The sequence below is a fragment of the Pimephales promelas genome, chromosome 18 (genome assembly GCF_988280905.1).
Source record: "Pimephales promelas chromosome 18, fPimPro1.hap1.1, whole genome shotgun sequence".
Taxonomy (NCBI): Eukaryota; Metazoa; Chordata; class Actinopteri; order Cypriniformes; family Leuciscidae; genus Pimephales; species Pimephales promelas.
The window spans coordinates 17,296,611-17,321,526 of NC_142786.1; the positions used below are offsets into that span (position 1 = coordinate 17,296,611).

Consider the following 24,916-nt stretch of genomic DNA (forward strand, 5'->3'; position numbering starts at 1 on the left):
TGACAAAAACTGTGGACGTAGGAGTGCTCCAAACTTTTTCCTGGAATAGTAAAATGCTATACTAGAAAATTTTCAATGGGAAAAATTTGGGGAGCTCCTGCCCCCAAGGGGTGCAACTTTTACCCCATTGTGAGGTATTTTCTTACAGAGCCTGTCACCCTCTTCAAATGTGGTAAATCACAGGTTTCTGCGAAATCCGATCTCAGAGCTATGACTCGTCAAAGTTTGTCGTAATGTTAAGTCTATGGGATTTTTTTTGGCCGTTTTTCGCCCCTGAGGCGACCATCGTACCCCCGATTGCTTAGAAAAGTCATAGCACACCTCTCCTAAATAAGCCGGTCGATTTGACACCTCACCCATGGGTCTGTGACAAAATCTGCGGGAGGAGTAGCGAACCAAAAAGTGGCCAGAATAATAAGAAGAAGAAGAAGAATAATAAATAACATGGGGGTCTATGGGGGAATATTTGGGCAGCTCCTGCCCCCCAGGGGTGCAACTTTTACCCCATTGTGAGGTATGTTCTTACAGAGCCTGTCAGCCTCTTCAAATGTGGTAAATCGCAGGCTTCTGTGAAATCCTCGCTCGGAGCTATGAGTCGTCAAAGTTTGTCGCAATGTTAAGTCTATGGGATTTTTGGGAAATTTGTTCGCCCTTCGGGCGAACATCGTACCCCCGATCGCTTAGAAAAGTCATAGCACACCATTCCCGAATATTCCGCACGTTTTGAGACCTCATTCATGGGTGTGTGACAAAAACTGCGGGAGGAGTAGCGTGCCAAACTTTTGGGCCGACTCAAAAAACACAATAGTAATAGTGTTGCCTTGCTTTCAGCAAGCACCACTAATAAGTTTAAATAGGATTTCAGTAAGTTGGCTTTCTCAAGCCAACTTAACAAGAGCATTTTGATGACATGACAGCTGAGCGTCCAGATTCAGTGCTGTGTGTCCCATTTTCAAACATAATATTTTTGCATTCAAAAACTAAGCTCCAATAAGCTTCAGTAAACAGATAAATAACTCATCATCTAATAAATATGATAAAAGTTTCTGTACGTCATGGATGCTGCAGTGCAAACATTGTCTCTATAGTAGACAGAAGGAGAAAACATAACAAGTACAGATGTCCAACAATAATAATTTAAACTCAGAAATTTCCTTCCGAAATATGGAAGCCCATTCGCGCAATGTAAGAAAAAGAAATCATGCATGTCATAATTTTAGTCATAATTTCATTGTCATTTTAGTCATAATTTCAACTTTACATCTCATAATTATGACTTGTATGTAGGATGTCATAATTTTGACTGTAATAATTATGAAAATTATTTTAAAGTGAAATTATGACAGTAATAATAATGACTTTTTATGTTATAATTTCATATTTTCATGTCAGTTTTAACTTAGTATGTCAATTTAGTCAATTTCAACCTTTTGTCTTGTATTTGTTAACTTTATAACTTTGTCAATTTTCATCTCATTGAAAAATGTAAAAACTATGACATAAAAGTCATAATTATGACACAAAATTGTAATTATGACATACTAGGTCATAATTATGATATACGAAATATGGAATAAAAACAAATTCTAAATTATGACCGTCAAGTTAATTTCATCTTGTCATAATTTCGACTTAGTATGTCACTTTTTGCTTTTTTTGTCATGTCATTCTGAGATGAAAAGTCAAAAATATGATATAGTACATCATAATTTCAACATAATGTCATAGTAAAGATTTACAAGAGGATGATTTGTTTTCTTATGCGGTGAAACTGGGCTTCTATACAGAAATGCGTATAAAGTGTGGAGAAAGAAAGCCAAAAGAAAAAAAGTAGACAGTAATCAAGTCAGGGAAAGACAGAAAAAGGGATTTACATGTTATTAAGATTTCTTACAGCAGAACTCAACTTATTTCCTGAAGACACGGCGAGATCTTCTCCCGCTCGGAGCAGCAAACGCTCCGGTTCTGTCCACATTAGAGGAGGATCAGTGGCTTGAACCTCGAGTTGTTCCTCTTGGATAAAGAAACAGGCCCTTGAGAGTCAGATAAGCTTCTCCAGGACAGAGACGAGGCTCTCGGCCAACGTTGAGGAACAGCACAGGTTATTCTAGAGGAATCGTCTGGCTCGTGACATCGTCTCCTCAGTAAAGATGCAGTGTTCGGCCACGAGACGATAAAGGAGAAAAGGAAGAGTATGAAGAGAAGTGAGGGTTATCATCTCCCCCTGTCTGCTGAAGGGCTTCTGGGTAATGGTGAGAACATCTGTCTGTCTGTCAGACCTGAACCCCTCGTCCGTGCATCTGGATCACCTGAGCTCTCAGAGTCTGGATGGCAGACAGGATCAGTTTCTGGTGCTCCAGAGAGGTGATGCCAAGACTCAACACATCCCTGCAGAAACAATAGAGCCCGTCACACACACTTTCTCGTTCGCTCGCTCACTCACACACACAACTAACACACTCACTCACTCACTGATTCGACACAGGACACTCACTGAACGGTCATGCGCGCCACAGACTCCAGGTAACAGTATCCAGCCGCAGTGAAATTGTCTTTATAGCGGCCCATGTCTACAGCCTCAAGCCACTCGCCCACCGAACTGAAGGAGGGAAAGGAGGGAAGTGTTCGGTCCGTTAGCGATACAGACGAGCCTAGCGTCCTGCAGAGAGAGAGAGAGATTTTCACATCTGTGGTCAGGTAAGGTAAACAGGATATCACATTCAGATTAATCTAAAAGAAGGTTTAGATGGTTATGTTTAGGTCCCCGTATGATCTGGAGAGGTATGGTAAGAGGAGGTGCAGGAGACAGGAGAACCATATGATTTGGTGAGGAAAGGGAAGAGGAGGTGCAGGAGACGGAGAACCGTATGATCTGGTGAGGAATGGGAAGAGGAGGCGCAGGAGATGGGAGAACCGTATGAACCGGGTTGAAGAATGGGAAGAGGAGAAGCAGGAGTCGGGAGAACCGTATGATCCGGTGAGGAATGGGAATAGGAGGTGCAGGAGACAGGAGAACCGTATGATTTGGTGAGGAAAGGGAAGAGGAGGTGCAGGAGACGGAGAACCGTATGATCTGGTGAGGAATGGGAAGAGGAGGTGCAAGAGACGGGAGAACCGTATGATCCGGGTTGAAGAATGGGAAGAGGAGAAGCAGGAGTCGGGAGAACCGTATGATCCGGTGAGGAATGGGAATAGGAGGTGCAGGAGGAGACGAGAGAAACGTATAATCCAGTGAGGAATGGGAAGATGAGGTGCAGGAGACGGGAGAACCGTATGAACCAGTGAATAACGGGAAGAGGAGGAGCAGAAGTCGGGAGAACCGTATGATCTGGTGAGGAATGGGAAGAGGAGGCGCAGGAGATGGGAGAACCGTATGAACCGGTGAGACATGGGAAGAGGAGGTGCAAGAGACGGGAGAACCGTATGATCCGGGTTGAAGAATGGGAAGAGGAGAAGCAGGAGTCGGGAGAACCGTATGATCCGGTTAGGAATGGGAATAGGAGGTGCAGGAGGAGACGAGAGAAACGTATAATCCAGTGAGGAATGGGAAGATGAGGTGCAGGAGACGGGAGAACCGTATGAACCAGTGAATAACGGGAAGAGGAGGAGCAGAAGTCGGGAGAACCGTATGATCTGGTGAGGAATGGGAATAGGAGGTGCAGGAGGAGACGAGAGAAACGTATGATCCGGTGAGGAATGGGAATAGGAGGTGCAGGAGGAGACGAGAGAAACATATGATCCTGTGAGGAATGGGAAGAGGACGTGCAGGAGATGGGAGAACCGTATGAACCGGTGAGATATAGGAAGAGGAGGTGCAGGAGACAGGAGAACTGTATGATCCGGTGAATAACGGAAAGAGGAGGAGCAGGAGTTGGGAGAACCGTATGATCCAGTGAAGAATGGGAAGAGGAGGTGCAGGAGACGAGAGAACCGTATGATCCGGTGAGGAATGGGAAGAGGAGGTGCAGTAGATGGGAGAATTTTATGAACCAGTGAAGAACGGGAAGAGGAGCAGGAATCGGGAGAACCATATGATCTGGTGAGGAATGGGAATAGGAGGTGCAGGAGGAGATGAGAGAAACGTATGATCCGGTGAGGAATGGGAAGAGGAGGTGCAGGAGACGAGAGAACTGTATGATTTGGTGAGGAATGGGAAGAGGAGGTGCAGGAGACAGGAGAACCGTATGATCTGGTGAGGAAAGGGAAGAGGAGGTGCAGGAGGAGACGAGAGAAACGTATGATCCGGTGAGGAATGGGAAGAGGAAGCGCAGGAGACGGGAGAACCATATGAACCGGTAAGATATGCAGGAGGAGACGAGAGAAACAAATGATCCAGTGAGGAATGGGAAGAGGAGGTGCAGGAGACGGGAGAACCGTATGAATCAGTGAATAACGGGAAGAGGAGGAGAAGGAGTCGGGAGAACCGTATGATCTGGTGAGGAATGGTAATAGGAGGTGCAGGAGGAGACGAGAGAAACGTATGATCCGGTGAGGAATGGGAAGAGGAGGTGCAGGAGACGGGAGAACCGTATGAACCGGTGAGATATAGAAAGAGGAGGTGCAGGAGACGGGAGAACTGTATGAACTGGTGAGATATGGGAAGAGGAGGTGCAGGAGACGGGAGAACCGTATGATCCGGTGAAGAACGGGAAGAGGAGGAGCAGGAGTCAGGAGAACCGTATGATCCAGTGAAGAATGGGAAGAGGAGGTGCCGGAAACGAGAGAAACATATGATCCGGTGAGGATTGGGAAGAGGAGGTGCAGGAGACGAGAAAACCGTATGATCCAGTGAAGAACGGGAAGAGGAGGTGCAGGAGATGAGAGAAACGTATGATCCGGTGAGGATTGGGAAGAGGAGGTGCAGGAGACAAGAGAACCATATGATCCAGTGAAGAACGGGAAGAGGAGGTGCAGGACACGAGAGAAACGTATGATCTGGTGAAGAACGGGAAGAGGAGGAGCAGGAGACGGGATAACCGTATGATCCAGTGAGGAATGTCAAAGAGTTGGACAGTACCTGCGTCCCAGGCTGGAGGATCCGATGCTGTCAGGACTCCTGATGCTCTTGCTGAGAGCGCTGTGGATCTGAGTGAAGCTCGGCCTCTCCGTTCTCTCCTTCTGCCAGCAGTCCAGCATGAGCTGATGAAGAGAGCCGGGACAGTTCACCGGTGCAGGCAGCCGGAAGCCATCCTCGATCGCCTTTATTACCTGTGATCCACACACACACACACACACACACACACACACACACACACACACACACAAACAGAACAACTGAATATTCAGAATTGGGAGAACACAGACCCAGTGCAGAATCTTATTTCTTCTTCACTTTACATCATAACATTTCATTATTTTAAATGTTTTTTTTTGTTTTTTTTTTTAAATAGATTTGTATACATCTTACAAATTATTAGTTATTATTACTCATACACTCACTCACTCGCTCGCTCACTCATTAGACATACTGAATATCATAAAAGCACTGCTTAAACTCACTTTCAAAGACAACACACACATTATCCACACCACATGCATAAAACGAAAGGTTCTTGCTCTGAACGCATTAATGCCTTTGTCTTTCCCGGCGATCATCCATTCAGACATAAACATGCAGAAAGCCTCAAGAGCTTTACTCTCCTTTTTTGTGTTTAAAACATTTACGTTGTGAGGCTCGTTAAATCACAATGAGTTCATAGTTCGAAATGTGTTTTGTCTCACAGCAGAGAAACAGCTTTGGCCCTCTGGTCATACTAGATTATCACACGCCTTTTATTAATTTCAGATCTGAAAATAAAAAATAAACTGCATTTTTTTATTTATAAAATACAAATGTAACTAAATGAAAAAAAAAACCAAACAATAAAAACATAAATAAAAATAAAATATAAGGAAATAAATAAAAATAAATAAAATAAAAGTAGCTTTTGTTTTACACTTATGTTATTCATGCGTTTCATTTTTCTGATGCTGTTTCTTTACATTTTGAGAGACTTTATTACTGGGGTGTGATGTATTTTAGGGTTTATTTCAGACTCTCAGGATCTTTGCTCCAGCCGTGAAAAAGAGGCCAGTCAGGACACACGCCGAGCCACTTCTGAGTCTGATCGGTCACGGAGCTGAAGTGGACTTGAAGTCAAAGTGACACACTAACACACACAAGCGCACACACACTTTATCTGAGGTCTTTAAAGGCCCTCCACTTTAGCTACTTTTACATTTTCATACAAATGTATAACTCTTAACTTCACACAACAAAATCCCATCTGGCCAACAGAGAGAGGCAGGAGAGAAAGAGAAAGAGAAAGAGAAAGAGAAAGAGAAAGAGAGAGAGAGAGAGAGAGAGAGAGAGAGAGAGAGAGAGAGAGAGAGAGAGAGAGAGGCAGGAGAGAAAGAGAAAGAGAAAGAAAGAGAGAGAGAGAGAGAGAGAGAGAGAGAGAGAGAGACTTTAATTTTGACTTTTAAATTACATTTTATTTTACATGAAATACTTAAAATACTCAATTCTTCTTTAAAAGAAAACCTTCCAACTCAAAAAATGGAAGAATAATATATATATATATATATATATATATATATATATATGTGTGTATTTCAATTTTTTATGCAACTCCAAAGCTTATCTTAACCTTGCCCTTAATCGGGCTTACACAACAGGCCTTCTGTTCCCCACATCAAAAAAAAAAAAATTCTCAATATCATTTACCATTTAATAGTAAGCAAACTCCAGCATCAAACGTCCCATTACCAACCCTTTAAGCATAAGCACCGGATCTACTCCTCTTAAATTAAGAGTCTTATTTTTTCTAGTTAACCAAATTGCCATCTTCGCTTTGCCAAAAATAAAATTCAATAATACTATTTTTTGTTTATTTTTAGCACTATATTTTGGCCCAAATATAAATAAACCATTAGTAAACAAAAAATCTAAACTCTGACATACATCTTTTAACAAACAAAAAAGTTTCTTTTAATCTTGAACATTCAACAAAAAGGTGATTAACTGTTTCAGATTCCCCACAAAAACTACAATCAACACTATGTAAAGGATCCAGATGTGCTTTGTATCTGTTTGTGGCTATTCCCCAATGTACAATCCGCCACTGTAAGTCACCTAGTCTTTTTTCGATGGGCTTCTTATACAGGGACCTCCAACTACTTCTCGGGAGAGCCTGGCTCAAGAACTCCAGTCCATTTTGACTCCATCACTCTGTCCAGAGCCCTTAAGTTAAGAACTTTAACACAAATGAGATACAGGGCTTTCTTAGAAAGAAGTTCAAACTTTCCAAGCTCAGGTGTTCAAAAAGTCAGTAAACTTCCTTCAGTCTCCTCCCAATCTCCCACTTCAGCAGTCACACGTAATTCAGGGAACAGTCCATCAAAACTCTCCAGGTGTAATGATTGAAGACTAAAAAGATTCTTTATCTCTTCCAGCAGTCTTTGGAGAATTCGAAGAGACCGGATGTCTGTTTTAAGATGCAGCTCTTCCGCTGTTATCCACTGGTTGCCATCTTTTAAATGTCCAATTTTACATATGCCGGCTTTTATCAGATTCGTGTGTAGAGTAGCCTACCTGCATTAAGAAACTCAATAGACAACAGTCCATTAAAAAATAAAGGCTCTTCCAGGTCCCAGACGTTTACTCTTCCCACAGACATAAACTGCCACACTTGTAAAGCAGAAGCATAAAAAGGTGTAAGTCCATTAAGGTCCTTCTTTAAGTCCATTAAAAACAGATGTCGGTCAAGACCCAGACAGCCAACCCTCTTCAAGAGGGCACACGCCACTTCCATCCAGTTCTGGTCTCGATGATACAGAAACCTCTGGACGGTCTTTAGATGAAATGCCGCATACCTGGACTTAAGTTCGATTAAGCCTTGAACTCCTTCCTGGACTGGTAGATACAATATAGCTTCTTTCAGCCAGTGCCTTCCAGACCAGAAAAAATTAACAAGAAGTCTCTGAATATCCACAAAAAAATCCATTGGTGGGTCCAAAACATTAAGCCTGTGCCACAGGGTGGATGCCACTAGATTGTTAATCACCAGCACTCTTCCCCTGTATGCCAGCTGAGATAGCAACCAGCTCCATTACACGATCAAATGCCTTCTCTTGGTCTAATGATAGAAGGCATAGATTGATTCCATTTAGTTTACAACAATCTAGTAAATCTCTAATAGGGGTGTGCAAAAAAATCGATTCACATTTGAATCGCGATTCAATCTTTACCGATTCAGAATCGATTCACAGAATTCCAAAAATCGATTCATAGGCTATATTTTTTAATGGCGTGCAGGGGCGGAGTGGCAATCGGGTAAGTCGGGACTTTTACCGGTGGTCCGGTAGTGTTTCTATGGTTTCGAGGCTGCGAGGGCCGGTCTGATAAATAGTTATTGCAAGTTCTTGCCGCCCGCTGGTCAAACTGTGCCGCCACTCTGCTCAACCCATAAATAAATGCATCGATCCGCAGATCTTATGTTTGAGTTCTGTAGATCTTTTGCCAAGCGTGTCAGAGGTTATGGGTTACAAACCGCACTCGTATAGTTTTTTCTCTCTCTCATCAAAACCAAATATGTTCATCACGTTTGTGTGCATTTTATTTTGTGATTTCACCGGAGTCTCCACAACGGCGATAGATTGAAGCGCGCGTCCGAGAGAAGACTGCGCGAGCCACAGAGAACACTGTATATCCATGACACTGATTGCAGCGGACACGAGCGCTCAGCTTGATTTCAAAAACAACAGGTCTCTTATTTAATAGCGAACTAAATGAATTCTCTGCTAGTTAACTGGAGATACCCGCAAATTACGCGCCTATGAACGACTTCACTGGATCTAAACAAATCAATCTAACCATAGATGTTACCAGTAGCGGTGGCTTTTTAAAATCTATTTAAAATATTTTCGCAAGGGTTCTATGAAATTAGTATATATTTTTAGGAAGTTCAATGTGCCCAGTCGAGTTCACATTTCAACAGTCAACCTGGTAGCTGAAGTAGGCCTACTCCTTAAACCACATTTAGCATAATTGTTTGTTTGATCTGACTACAGCACTTTAAAGCTAAATGTAAAAGCTTTTTATTTAAGTTTTATTTTAAACTTGAATTAAATGTATTTAAAAGCTGGCCAAAGCTTGGCACTTCGCACTTTTTAGTTGCAAAAGTTTTTATTTTTGTATGAACACATATAAAGTAATATCAAACTTTTCTTTTAAATTATGTCTACTGCAATCAATCACATAGGAAAAAGTAAACTACATTTATGTAGACCTGCGAATCGTTTTTTGAATCGAGAATCGTTTTTGAATCGAAAATCGATATTGAATCGAATCTCGAGACAAAAAATCGGAATCGAATCGAATCGTGACATTTTCTGAATCGTGCACCCCTAATCTCTAACCAGAAATATATTATCATAAATAGTTCTATCTGGGATACAATATGATTGATCCTTATGAATAATATCACTCAAAACACACTTCAACCTGTTCACCAAAACTTTTGCCAATATTTTATAGTCATTAGTGAGAGTAGAAACAGGTCTCCAGTTCTTTAAGAGACTAATGACTCCTTTTTTAGGATTAAGAGCAAGGACAGCCCTCTGACAGCTCTTAGGACGTTTTTTTCTTCATAACATTTCTGTACAACCTCGTAAAAGTCTTCACCTATAATTCCCCACATGACTTTATAGAATTCCACCAGCAGACCATCAATACCTGGTGCACGACCGGGCTTCATCTGTTGCACAGCTTCAGTCAGTTCTTGAAAAGAAAAAATACTGTCCAAACTTGCACGTTGTAGAGAATTGAGGCGAATCAAACACAACTTGATCAAATTAATCTCTCATGGGATTAATTCACATGGATTCAACACTCCAAAGGTTCTGGACACCACATTCCAAAGTCCCAAGGCGGCTCCATGCTGTCTGCAGAGAAGGACTTTTATTGCCCCGCAGGCCCAAGAGATGGGCACTAAACAGGAAGAACGTGTCAATATGTCAATGGTTTTACCAAGACAAATCGGCTCAGAAATGGTGGAACAAGAGGCCTGACCACCAAAAGCCGACCACCTTTGACCTCTCTCAGCATCAGCACTGTTGAGCGGGACAAAGACATAACACAGACCCCTACTCCTTGAACATACCACGACCTCACTGTTGAGATCTCTCTAAGATCTCACGCATAAAATCATATAAACTCACCACAGAACAATTCTTGGACTTATAACCAATCATTATGCTTGTTGTTCCTACACTTCATGTGTTATTATGCTTAGATCACATATTAATCATGTAATTGTTGTTAACTATTAACTCTTGTAATTGTTATACAACCAGTAGGAGTGTGAATGTGTCGTGCCTCCTATCAAAAGAACCATATTTTCCTAATTCAAAAGATGGCTTGATTGAAATCTGTGTAAAATGCTTTGTTTTATGATTATAATATATATTCTTAAAACTGTGTTCTCTTGTTCTCTGCTAAATGCTGGAGACCAGGCAGCTCACAGACCATCCATAATTTATGATAAGCAGAAGTAGATCCACCTCCTAAAATGATGCCATTGTCTCATTGGCCAGAAGTTTCTGGGAGGTTGGACTAAAGTCTAAGTTAAAAATTTGAACAAAGGACCTCATGTTCGTTTCATGTTAGATTTTTGTTCGTGTTCAGTTCAGTTCGTTCAGTTCTGTAACTGTCAAGTTCATGCCTCTCTCTAACACAGCAAGAGAGTGTTCCCGTTCGCGCTTCTCTCTGAAACAAAGAGCGTGTTCGCTTGCTTCTACATGGGCTAGACCAAATTCGACCAGCAGACACAATAACCCATCCAGATCGGGGTTAAAACAGCTTCATTTAAGCCATCTAACTCGTCTTACTTTAATTGCTTTCCTTTATTTCCTTTTTCGTAAAAGTCTCGTTTCAAAGTTAAGTTTGCTGCAAAGCTTCGTTTTAAACGGCTCTCCGCAACGCGCTTCGAAATCGTAAAGACTTTTCATTCGGCTGCTAGTCACACGTGACCGGCAAACTCAGGAACTTCCATCCCTGCACTTCAAAGACAACAAACCACGCAACGGACCCGGCCGGGAAACCGCCCTTCGATGCAACGCAACAAAGGAATCGCCTAAGCCACGCAAAGACACAAGCAAGTACTCCAGACTCTTAGCTGAACTGGTGCTTTAATGTAAATTGAATAACCTCTCTAAGAAACGAAGGTTCAAATTAATACTTGGTGGTCCTTTCAGGTCATGTCTTACGTGCATATAGAAAGTTGAAACTTTCTCTCACTCTTTTCAACTCACTCTTTCCCTTTCGCGACTGTATGAATGTGTGTGTGTGCGTGATTATGTTTAGACCTTATTTTTGTGGTTAGAATAGCTAATAAAGTCTTGTCCATATATTTGAAAAGATAATTGCCTTGTGTCGTGTTTGCACATTTAATGTCTTGTACTGTTCGATCAAAAGTTACCCTGCTACGACATAGTGTTTCAATATAGATTGGGTATTTATATCCTTGCAAAGGTTCTAATTACGTCCCGTTCTAATGAACTCCAAACGAGTCGTTTGCTCGGTTCAGTTAGTGATTTGGTCAAGATTCAGTGTAAATCAATGAATCATTCCCTTTGAGCTAAATTGGCCTTCGGCCCCCTTAAATACATTTTATGTATATTATTAAATGTTGCATTTGCTACAACGTTGTTTACCCCTAATATTTGGAAGGTTCTCTAACAAGTCCAAAGTACTCTGTGAGTCACACATATCAGCTCTAAAAAGATCTGAATAAAAGTCCACAGCACTTTTCCTCATCTTTTTTGGGTCAGATGTTTTAGACCCATCTGGGGATGTCAGACAATGCATCACACTATGTTTGTTTGAGACTTTTTCAAGATTAAAAAAAAATACGCAGTTGGTGCATCCATGTCATTAACTGACAAAAACCGTGACCTTATTAGTGCACCTTTTGCTTGCACTTGTAATAGAGACTTAAGAGAAACCCTCTTCTCACACAAATTCTCAGCCATCACTGTATCTGGTTGCTGCACCATATTAGATGTAATTTGTGCTATTTCCTTCTCTAATTCACTGATTTTTGCTTAGTCTTTATGGTAGAGTAAGAAGAAAACTGCTGACAAAAGATTTTAATTTGTGTTTTACCCAATTCCCACCACTGAATTAGATTTTCATATTCACCTTTCTGAGAAACCCAAGACTCCCCCCCCCCAAAAAAATTAAATCTCTCAAAAAATCTCTCCTTCTCCTGTAACAAACGAACATTCAATTTCCATAAGGACTTTTGCACTGAGTCTGTGACAAAGTCAAATTACACGTAACAAAATGATGGTCTGAAAAACAACAATATTTGCAGTCACAATCCTATTATTAATTTTTTTACAAACATAAAATCAATCTAATCTAGCTGCACTTATTCTCTCTTGTGAAACTTTAATCCAAGTATACTGCTTAACTTTTACATTCCTCTCTCTCCAAACGTCCAACAAATCATTTTGAATGAGAATATTTTTTTTAAAAAAAGCAGGGGATTCGTAATCTGGTTCAGTATGATACCTATCCATGGTAAAATCAACTGTATTATTCCAGTCACCTCGTAATATTAGAAAGTCATCTGTATTTACACTTTTCAAATAATCACTCAGTTTCTTTAGTAGAATTATTCTATCTGCACTTCTGTTTGGGGCATAAATATTAACAAATAGAAAATTGTATTCATCAATTTTTGCCTTAACAACAAGAAGGCGACCTTTTTCTAATTCTTCCTTTGACAAAATATCAATGTTTAGGTTAGATTAAAAAAGAATGGCTACCCCAGCACTTAGATTCGTACCATGGCTTAAAGAGTAACTGCCCTCCCAACACAATCCCCAATCTGTCTCATTACTGATTCTTAAAATATGCATATTAAAGAAGGGGGGGAAATAACAAGAAAGAAAACAGACAGAGAAGAAAATAGATGAGAGCAGCAACTGTAACCATGTGAACCTATTTATTGTGTTTCCTTCCTCGTAAACTCTACTGTAGCCAGTTTTTTCAACCGAAATCTTTTTTGTTTTGATAGGACATCACAACCTACACTTTTCTGAACATACATGACTGACTTCAAAAATTTAACAGCATCAGGAAAAAACTTCATAACATCCACTTTCTGCCCTTTTGTATGATGCAGAAAATCATTAATTTCTTCCGCAGTATACAAGTCTCCAGATGATCAACTCAAATTCAGAAACCTCTGAAACACTGTCACTATCACATCTTGATTCATCAACACACAAGTTATCTTCCATCTCAACAAACAGTAAACCACTTCCATTTGCCTTTTCAATTTCCATATCATTGCAACCGGTAAGACTGTGATCTGCTCCTTCTGAAACACCCAGCACTATCGGCAAAGAAGGTTCACTCACCTCTGGTCTTGACACTGACTCCTTGTCAGACTCATGCACTTCTGAAGCCGGTGTGTTCTCTAGGGGTTGATCCAAACATCCACTGATTGGGCCTTTATCCTTAGTCTCATCAATTTGATTTTCGGTTTGTAATCTTAGTTTTTTATTCTTAGGTTGCACACTCGTTTCTTTAACCAATGTAGGTCTTTTTTCATTTTTTTTCGCTAGTTTTTTCGCTAGTTTTTTCGCAAACCGAGTGATTAGTCATTTCCTTGTTTACAGTCTCAACAGTTGTCTCCTCATTTTGCTTTTTGTGAGGACAAAGTAATTTCTTGTGACCTAAGTCCCCACATTCAAAACACTGCGTACTTTCCGTGGTTGCAAAGATCATGTAAGAACTTTCACCGTGTTGTACACAAAAGGAAATTTCCAAATACTTTGTCGGTGCGTTCAAAAACATGAAAACCTGTCTCCGAAAGGACGTCACGTGCTTCAGCTCTTTATTCTCACATCGGAACAGTTTTAATTCCATTTGCAAATTTTCCAAAGCGATTTAGTTCTTTTAAGATCGCATCATTTGCTATGAACGGAGGCGCGTTCGAGATTATGACACGCGTCGCAGGAGAGCGCAAAGGTGTCACCTGCACAAAAGTTTCCGATATCACAATCCCAGTCTCCACGAGCAAGTTCACTAACTTTTCTTCCTCCAAAAAAAACACAACAACGGCCTTGTTCACTAGATGCCGAAATTATCCTTTGCCAACAACATTTCCCATGGCCATAAGAACATCTTCCACCGTACAAACTTGATCAGGAAAACATTTGCATCCATTTCTAATGGAACAAACTGGCCTTCCCTCATTGAGAGGTGAGGCCATGTTTAAACTCCACAAATGGATGCAAATACTGGCTACGAAAAGCAACTGTTCTTATCAGTTTACACTTAATAAATGACTAAGGTGAGAAAAAAGCCATAAAGTGTAGATAAAAAGAAAAAAGCTTAAATATCAATCAAACTTCCCTCACACACCTCACCACACCAAACACGCGCATGCGCACAAGAGAGAGAGAGAGAGAGAGAGCCTCGGGGCTGAACATAAGTGCAACTGGAAACCTAAACTTGGCCGTGAATGAACTGAAAGAGAAAGCAAGAAGGGCCTTCTATGCCATCAAAAAATCTATCCAAATTGAAATACCAATCCGAATCTGGCTCAAAATATTCCAATCAGTCATAGAACCAATTGCATTATATGGCAGTGAAGTTTGGGGTCGTCCCCTAAATCACAAATTTGACAAATGGGACAAAAATCCGATTGAAACCCTGCATGCCGAGTTCTGTAAGAGTATCCTGGGAGTACAGAGGAACACACCGAACAACGCATGCAGGGCAGAGTTAGGCCAATACCCTCTGCTAATACACGTTTCCAAAATGTGATGATTCGTTTTTGAACATCTAAAGATGAGTGACCCCAACTCTTATCATTTTAAAGCCCTTAAAACCCATGAGATGAACCCTGAGAAGAGCCGGCTCCTTCAGCTGGTCCTGCGGCTCCACACACACACTGACACCACTAACCTTACTCCGCCTCAGGACACACACACAATCCGGCCCAAACACATCATACAAGCACAACGAGAGAATTACCTGACCTACTGGACTAAAACTACAGAGAAACAAAGTAAACTTGAATGTTATTTGGCCCTAAATAGAGACTACACCACCGCAGAATAGGAAGGATGACGAGGTACAGACTGATCAATCACACACTGACTGTAGAGACGGGCAGAACTGGCGACCCAGAGAGAGACGCGTCTGCCCGTACTGTGAGCAGGGAGAAGTGGAGACTGAGCAACACTTCCTCACCAGCTGCCCCAACTATGAGGACATTAGAGGGACTTTTTACACAAAATTTGAAATACTTTGCCCTAACTTCATGCAATTAAATAACAAAACACAATATATTAGGTGAAAAAAGAGATTGTATCCCACTAGCAGCCAGATACATTGATGCTTGTCACAAAAAGAGAGAGTCGACGACCAATCAGTGATGCGCCAACACACACACACCCACCCGTACACCACACACTCATACGCATTGTTTTTCTAAATTCTTCACAGAATTTTTAAATGTTCATAAACTGTTCTATTTTATTCTATTTTATTTATTTTACACTGTTAATTTGTACAATCAATTTAATTTGTACATTTAGATGTTACAATGCTATATTATTTTACTATTTCGATGTCTTTATAATTATTCTATGTATTCCAAGCTTTGGCAATATTGTATGATGTACAGTCATGCAAATAAAGCAATTTTGAATTGAATATAATTGAGAGAGAGAGAGAGAGAGAGAGGGGGGGGGATTTACATCACAAACAAATGTAAAAGTATTTTAGGGAGATTTAAAGTAGGAGGAAAAGCAAGAGAGAGAGAGAGAGATAGAAATAATTTGAGAAAGTGATGCAGAACTGCACAGCTGGTGATTCATCAGTAGAAATACAAAGGGCGAGACGCACATCTTGGTTGCCCATATCCCAGTACGGTCTCTCTCCGAAGGACATGACTTCCCACATGACGATCCCGAAGCTCCAGACGTCGGAAGCGGAGCTGTAACGGTGATACTGGATGGCCTCCGGAGCCGTCCACAGAACCAAGCTCTTCCCCGCGTGCTGGAATACAAGGGAAGGAAATGTTGATCCGGAAACACATCCAAATATAAACACAGGAAAGCGATCTCCTGGAGTGTGTGTGTTGTGTGTATTACGCTGTACTGGACTTCTGCATTCATTTTAACATAACAGAAGCATAAAGCACTGAGGCGTTCTTAAAATGCACTACAAACTTGCAAGAACCCGCATGAAAGTTTGATGAACTCTATGAGAGCTGTGCTTTGACTTTCAGAGGAATGTGCTGACTCGCGTCAGGAAGCGTTTGAGAGTGCAGTGTTGCATTATGGTAAAACACTCACCAGTGTGCTGTAGACCACCTCGATCTTGTCGTCCTGAAGCGGTCTGAAGCCGGACACTTTGCAATCCAGACTGCTGTTCACCAAGACTTTATGAGCGGCCAGTCGGCGATGGATAAAACCCATCTCTGTCAGATACTTCATCCCAGACGCCACTCCACTCAGCAGATCCACCAGCTGGAGGACCGTCAGCTGACCCTCATGAGTCTGAGACGAGGACGGAGGGAAGAGAGGAGACGGAAGGACAAGAAAAAGGGAAAAGTCACCTTCATTTTTATAGCACTGTTTTACAGAGCAGCTTTACAGAGATAACAGGACAAGACAATGGCGTCACACAGTTCAGCTTAAGTGAGTTCAGTGATGCTTCATTTTGGCTGTAAAACAGTTCATTTATAAATATATATAGCCGCTATCATCGTCCACTCAGTTCAGTTCTCGTATAATGGAGTCAATGCCGCAGATCAATAATATTGTTGAATATTAAAGGTGCATTGCGCAACATGTCATGTTAAAAATAGCCGTTTTCTAACCCATACATGCTTAAACAATCGCCTTCTCTGATCACTGCGATCGCCTCTATAATCCTGTACAGTAAAAAAAAAAAAAGGGATTCGGGCTCGAATCTGAGACTGGCCGTGACGTCATGCGCGTTCACGCTCGCCTGGCTATGTGCCTATGTCTTGCAGGTAGTGTATTCGCCGCCATTCTCCGTATCAGAGAACACAACTCGAGCGACACAACTTCAGTCAACTTTCCACAAAAGTAGACGATGGATTCAAAGGAGCTGTTTAGCCTACACCTGGTCACTTCATGCGTTTTCTGTGATCGGATAGCTTAGCTATTCGATCGTGAAAATACCAGGTTGCCCTCCGAAATGCATTTGAGACGGATTTGAATCCGATCGCTCAAATCACTTGAGGACGTGGTCTGGGCCGCATTCCAGACAAAACTGGACAAGTGTAAATGCATCTGGTTGTTGAAAACAGGCTATAGGTTATGTCTTGTTATTTTAGTCATATATGACGACGCGCATCACCTCAGATGAGCAGCTGAGCGTCTATTCATAAAGCCAGCGCGCCGCAATCTATCGCAAATCAAAGTGAAAGTAAGTCGCAGACGCTTAACACTACCATCTTCATTAAAAGTAAAGAAATGAAATGATCTTACCAGGCAACCAGGGCTGTTGCCGATCTCTCTTATTGCTGTCTTTGCTGATTTTGAAATTAGCCGATGATTAATAAAATGCAGCTCATATCTGTTGCTTTCGGTGACGTGCACTTCATGAATTCTGTAGCCTAACGTTATATAGCGCCGGTGTTGTGCCGAATTTCGACCCCCGCCAAATTATTACCCCCCTAGTATTGGTAGGTTTAGGATTAGTTGTGGGGGAGGGGTTAAGATTAGGGGCGGGGTTGGGATTAGGCAATCAGGTACTGACTTCAACGAGGGGGGTAATAATTTGGCAGGGGGTCGAAATTAGGCACAACACCGGAATTGAAGATCAGATTATATCCGTTTTGCAAAAACACATTTATGTGACCAGGTGTAATGGAATCGATCTGAGAAAATGAATTGTGGCCAGGTGTAAACAGCCCCAAAGAGACCGGCTTGTAGTTCATTCCAAACCCCACGTGAGACAAAGACAATACAACTTCTGTCTGTCCAGTGCCAGGCGCAACATCGGGAAGGCTTTCAACAAACGGAGAGATCTCCGGTCTGCTCTAGGGCTCAAACGGGTCCTATACAAAGTAATAAATTATATTGTTCATGAACGTGTTTCCATAATTATACAATCATACGTGGATACAGTAAGCACATAAAACAGTTCAATATAGAGTTAGATGGAAACAAAAACCGAAGTTTTCTACTACCCCTGTTTTCCCCTCACACACACATAAGTGTGTACTCGAATGCCTTTCCTTTCATATATTTTAAATGACCTGCAGATTTATAACTGTATTACCTCATTATGACTGTAACAAAAGATGTGTGCCGCACAGTGTGCGGCTGATGCTCCTTTGGTTATGAACAGCTCGTGCAAACGTACGTGTATGTGTGTGTGAGCGCGCACGCAGTTTCACTTGTCGCCAGAGGGGGCGTAGTTCTGCAAAAACTCAGATACTTGCGTTTAGCTCCTTCAAATTAAATGTAAAGTAAATGCAAAGAAAAAATAGGGCAAGCAAAGGAGAGAGAAAGAGAAAGGGAAAAGTAATAAAAAAAGTAAAGGACATTTGAGAGGAAATGAAGGGGAAAGAAAATGAATGGAAAATTCGGAGAGGAAAGAAAAGGAAAGATAAGGAAAAGAATTGCACATTGGAAAGGAAATGAAAGGGAAAAGAAAGAAAAATGGAAAGAAAAAACAAAAACTGTTCAGAATTGAAGCCCTCAAATATTTATGAGAAATAAATAATTTCACATCTTTTGAAGAATTTCACTTCGTCTGACGAGATGTTGTGCAATGCTTAACTTGACTCTTGTTGTTTTCTTTTCATCATTAAATCACATCTGCACATTTTTTTATGTAACTTCCATATTTCACAAGTAACATTTACTGTACTATTGCAGCGTTTTACATCTCACGACTCAGAATATTAAAGTCAGCAGAACAAGCGGAGACAGAAACACAGTTCCGTACCCGCAGGAAAGCGTCGAGGGCTCCGTTGACCGCGCTCTCCACCACGATCATCATAGTGTTGCCTGCAGCAAACACACACACACACACACACACACACATATGAAGACCTTCGGATCATGTGTTTGATTAATGCATCATAGTGTTGGGAGAGGACGGGATGGGGTTGAGTGGAAAAAATCACTTTCATTAAAGTCTGAGTGCTACGTAAGAGATAAAGACAGACATCGTGCAGAAATGGATTTATATTTAGAATGATGGAACAATAGATGAATAGAACCTTACAGAAATAGAACAAAAACTATTGACTGATAGATAGATAGATAGATAGATAGATAGATAGATAGATAGATAGATAGATAGATAGATAGATAGATAGATAGATAGATAGATAGATAGATAGATAGATCACAATTATCCTATCAGAAGGAAGTATTCTAGATGTCTGTCATGTCTGTATTCCCAGCGAGTAATAGAAAGAGAAAGATGAGGGAAGTACGCTTCATTAGGGAGGCGGGCAGCAGTAAATCCCCAGGTGTTACAGAGAGAGAGAGAGAGAGAGAGAGATCCCCCAATCATGTATTCCGACACCTACAATCTGGAGAATTCAACACTGGCTCAATGAACAGGAGGCTTCGCTATCAGTCAGCTCAATCTACGGCCTCCTGCTCCATCACCCCATCAGAACACCTCCTCCTCCTCCATCACCCCATCAGTCCACCTCCATCACCCCATCAAAACACCACCTGCTGGGCCCCGAGCGCTGGGGCCGACCCGAGCCGTGATCTGCCGCTGATGGGGAGGAGACTGGCTTTCAGGAGATTTGCAGGTGGAGATGGAGAATTTCGAGTCGTTAAGGGCCTGCTGTGATTAGGACATCAATTATTCTAGTGTGAGCATCTGCTGTAGCACTCACCACACACACACACACACACACACACACACACACTTAAAAAGGCCAATTTAATACCAAAATCTCAATTCATTATTCTCTCCAAAATGCCTCAGCGTCTTACTCTCCACTTAAAACAACAATTAAAACACTAGTACTACACACACTCCAGCTTCCACACCGCAACGCTCTTCACTGATAAACACTACGAGTTAAACCGGAGGGTATTTCTGAAGAATAATGGCAGTGATTCTCTCTAACACACAATCTCTTGAGTTCAGTCATGTTCTGCATGTGGAATCAATGTGAATAATTCCTTCAGCACACACACAGAGTCCCAGATTAATATCAGTTCTTTAATTCAGCGAATCTGCTCGAGGTGTCCCCTCGCTCCAAACCTTCATCATCCCTCTTCCCCTTCGGCTGGAACACACTCTCACATCTATCAGCTTTATCTCCAGGAGCTTCCCATCGATCAGTCTAAGGATGGATGTGGGATTCGGGATCTCCAGTCCTGATAACATCTCTTCATTCTCCTCTGACGCTCATCCATCCTTGAACTATCGACCCTCTTCTCCCTTTCTATTCTGGCACTTTTATTCTGGACTGGCCCATTTATTCAGGGATCCACTTCCCAATAAACCATCCAATCAAAGGCTTATCATTCTCTTTTCCATTACAGCAACGGGACAAGCGCCTCATCCCTCCTTTATTCCTTTTCAATGGAAGGACGTCCCATCTATTCCGTCCCGAATCTCTTTCAGGAGAGAGCCATCAAATCCCTAATTCCCCTCGTTTTTTGTCTTCCCCTATCCTGTGAGGAACATCCCGATCACTCTTTCCACACATCTCTCTTTTCTTCACAGTCTCTCTGTCTCTACCATAGACTGTAAAAAAGATGGACGCCCCTTCACTCGCTTCCATTGGTGAAAAGTCCTAATGAGACGCTTGGCTTCACTGGGTCTCAACTGACCATACATCTCTCTTTTCTTCCCATGTCTCGCCTCGACTGACCTCTGGTGATGACTCCCTCCAGACGCACGATGTTGGCGTGGTCGAACTGTCCCAGAATGCCCGCCTCGCTGAGGAAGGAGCGCCTCTGTTTGTCCGAGCATCCGGAGCGGAGCGTCTTTATGGCCACGGGAAGCTCGCGTTTGCTGGGAAGCTTCAGGCAGCCACGACAGACCTCGCCAAAGTCTCCTGCGCGGACCAGAGGTCAAAGGTTACTAGCCAATTAAAGGAACGCTCACACAAAGTGCAGATTTTGACCTCACTGTACCGTATACTTAAATAATTGGTGTGAAAACAATATTCACTCAGAAATTGCTAGTAAATTTTACAAAGAAACAGAAAGTGAAGTGAAGTATTTAGTATTTTCATTTTCCAATCATCTTAGGTTACAGTGTATAATTACTATACAGATAGATATATTTAACTAAAAGAAAAAGTAAAAAACGACACAAGATTCTTTACATTTATATATGATCTGATGGTTCCCTATCGAGGGAACTCAAACTGCGTCCAAGTGACACTTTGGGGGAACGCCCCTCAGCGTAGCGTCTCTGAAGCATGAATGAAACTAAGCCAATCTCCGATTGGATCAACGTGATGACGTGATGTGTGACGACACATAGGCGGAAGCATATATAAGGAACCGGCACACACAACATGTCAGCTTTCTGTTCTTCAGCTAAGTGCTCTCTGTGACTGTCAGTCTTATTTATTGTTTGTCTGTCTAAGCAAGTATATCTCCCTAAAATCTGATAATGGCGAGTGTGAATTTCAGGCGGTGTGTGCACCCTTGCCCTCGCTACATCACGGGCGGGGCACACACCAACTGTGTACACATTGTCTGGGAATGCAGCACGCGCAGGCAGCTCTCGAGGGAGCTGCTTGCGAGCATTGTGAGGCTTTACCGCTCCGCGTGCTGCGTTCCCGGCTGGCCCTTTTCAATGAAGAGGGTCAGCCTCGTGAGCCCCGTGGTGCGGGACCCGCGTCCGCCGAGGCGGCGCGGCGACGCTCTTCATGGGGCTCGCAAATGGATCTGTCTGGGGATCCCGAGGCTGCTGAGGCACCTTCTCGGGATTCATCGGACAGTTCCGATGCCCTCGAGCCTCGCGCAGAAGCCCGCTCGGCGGCTTCTTCTGCGCGAGTCGAGGATCCGATGCTTGAGCTGTCTGCTTCCGAGGAGGTGGACGTGCTCAGCATCGAAGGGGGCGGGGACTTCGGGGATGACTCGCCACCCCGTGTCCCCGCATATGAGGAGCTGGTAGAGGTTGTTTCCCGTGCAGTGGCTCATTTAATGATCGATTGGCCACAAGAAAAGCAGGAAGTGCAAGTTAAAAGCAAATTAGATGAGCGCTTCCTGCAGCACAGGGAACAACCTCATCATCGGGGCTTACCGTTTTTTCCCGATTTGCATACTGAGGTGTGTAAATCGTGGAAGAAACCCCATTCTTCTCGTGTTTCCAATCCCACTATATTAAAATATAGTAATATCATGGGGGCACGAGAGAATGGTTATGGGATGATGCCGCGGGTTGAACAGCCTTTGGCTAATTATTTATCACCTGAGTCGGCATCATCCTTTAAAGCCCCGGTGCTGCCCACCAAGCCATGCAGAGAAACATCTTCACTGGTGGGCAGGGCATATATGGCTGCGGGTTGGGCTGGTGCGAGTCTTCACACCATGGCGCTTCTCCAAGCGTACCAGGCCGACCTTCTTAAGGATATTGATGAGGGTGAGGGACCAACTCCGGAGGATGTGGCGGAATTGAGGAAGGTCGCTGATTTGTCTCTCCGAGTCACCAAAGAGACGGCCCGCGCTGTCGGTCGCTCCATGGCGGCAATGGTGGTCTCGGAGAGACATTTATGGTTAAATCTGACGGGCATCGGGGAGAAAGACAGGGCTTTCCTCCTTGATGCCCCGATTTCGCCTTCTGGCCTGTTCGGCGACGCTGTTAATACCGTTGTCGACAGGTTTCAGGAGGCGAAAAATCAATCAGCGGCCTTCAAACAATTTCTCCCTCGCCGCTCAGTATCCAGGAAGTCTGCCCCCAGTGGGCAGTCGCAGCCTCAGCCAGGTACCAGCTCCTTCACCTACAGGCAGGTTCAGAGAGAGAGCGGCGCGTATAGAGCCCCCCCACAAGGAGCTTGGGGGCATAGACGGCGCTCTCAATCTAAGCCGCAAGCCAAGCAGGGCAACCTGAGGGCCGTCCTGCAGGCTAAGAAAACATCTAAGAGGTCCTAGCAGTGCTAGGATCTCTGCGGGCGCCCCCACCCGTGATGGAGCGACTGAGGTCGTCTCCCTCGCGGAGCCCGCAGGAAATCGATGTCGTTCTCCCGCCGTCAAGTACGTTTCGGGACGCATCGGTTTCCAGCGATCGCAAGCTGCTTTGTCCGCCCCACGAGCCTGCGGACGGGCAGCGATTGCGTTCGCCCATCGAGAATCGTTTTCGGTCCAGTCCTGCCGGAGATCTGTTTCAGGCGGTCGAGAACGAATCCCGATTAATATCCAAAACCAGACTCGAGAGCCTGGTTCCCTTGGCGAAATATTTCGATGCTTGGAAAAATCTAGCGAATATTTCCCCGTGGGCGCTGCGCACGATACAATACGGGTACAGGCTGCAGTTCGGGTTCCACCCACCCAGATTCAACGGGGTGGTCTGGACTGTAGTCAACCCGACGCAGGGTCGGGTATTGGAACAGGAAGTAAACTCCCTGCTGGCAAAGGGGGCCATAGAGCATATTCCTCCACTAGACAGGGAGTCCGGGTTTTACAGCCGCTACTTTATAGTTCCCAAAAAAGATGGGGGGTTGCGTCCGATCATAGATCTCAGATATCTGAACCGCTCTCTGAGGAGATTCAGGTTCAAGATGCTCACTATTCCCATGATCGTGAGTCAGATCCAATCCGAGGATTGGTTCGTCACGATAGATCTGAAGGACGCATACTTTCATATATCCATCCTTCCATCCCACAGGAAGTTCCTGAGGTTCGCTTTCGGGGGCGAAGCGTACCAATATCGGGTTCTTCCATTCGGCCTAGCTCTCTCTCCCCGCACATTCACCAAATGTATGGATGTAGCTCTAGCACCTCTGAGGCTCCAGGGCATCAGGGTGCTCAACTATATAGACGACTGGCTGATTCTGGCCCAGTCTCAAGAGCTGGCGGTTCAGCATCGAGATGTTGTTCTTGCCCACATCCAGAAACTGGGGTTGAGACTAAACACGAAGAAGAGCGTGTTGATACCAGCCCAAAGGACTACGTTCCTGGGAGTGGTATGGGATTCGGTCGTAATGCGGGCACGATTGTCACCTGCGCGAGTCGAGTCCATTCTGGCCACAGTGGCTGGGATAAAGCTAGGCCAAGCCGTCACTGTCAAGCATTTCCAGAGAGTGCTGGGATTCATGGCAGCAGCGTCCAACATCATTCCATTTGGCCTGCTGCACATGAGGGCCCTCCAGTGGTGGTTAAAAACCAAGGGGTTCTCCCCGAGGGGAAACCCGTTCCGCACAATCAGAGTTACGCGCAGATGCCTTCGTTCTCTGGTTATGTGGAAGAAAGCTTGGTTCTTGTCCCAAGGTCCAGTGTTGGGAGCGCCATGTCGCCGGAAAACCGTTTCGACAGATGCTTCCCTCACGGGCTGGGGCGCGGTCATGGACGGCCGCTTCACGACAGGCCTATGGCGGGACCATCATTCCTCCTGGCACATAAACTGCCTGGAAATGTTGGCGGTCTCCCGGGCTCTGAGGAGCTTCCTGCCGGACCTCAGAGGTCATCACGTCCTCGTGAGGTCAGACAGCATGTCAGTGGTGGCCTATATAAACCATCAGGGGGGCCTGAGGTCTCGCCCTCTATGCAGACTGGCGCATCAGATCCTCCTGTGGTCCCAGGGGAAACTGTTGTCTCTGAGAGCAACATACATCCCGGGAAGTCTAAATCAGGGAGCAGACGTCCTGTCGAGACAGGGGCTGAGGCCCGGGGATTGGAGACTTCACCCCGAGGTGGTGGAGTCGATATGTCAGAGGTT

General features: G+C 43.6%; 1 protein-coding gene across 1 annotated transcript in view; it reads right to left on the bottom strand.

The window, feature by feature from the left end:
- Nucleotides 1-896: 896 nt before the first annotated feature.
- Nucleotides 897-24,916, bottom strand: part of epha10 (EPH receptor A10) — a 238,340-nt gene continuing 214,320 nt past the window's right edge. Inside the window, exons 11-17 of the mRNA XM_039654266.2 lie at nt 20,898-21,083; nt 18,995-19,056; nt 16,363-16,566; nt 15,911-16,063; nt 5,018-5,208; nt 2,495-2,659; nt 897-2,388 (exon numbers count right to left, since the gene is read on the bottom strand). Of these exons, the coding sequence (XP_039510200.2) occupies nt 2,274-2,388; nt 2,495-2,659; nt 5,018-5,208; nt 15,911-16,063; nt 16,363-16,566; nt 18,995-19,056; nt 20,898-21,083 (1,076 nt within the window). The 3' untranslated portion in view covers nt 897-2,273. The remainder of the gene's footprint in view (nt 2,389-2,494; nt 2,660-5,017; nt 5,209-15,910; nt 16,064-16,362; nt 16,567-18,994; nt 19,057-20,897; nt 21,084-24,916) is intronic.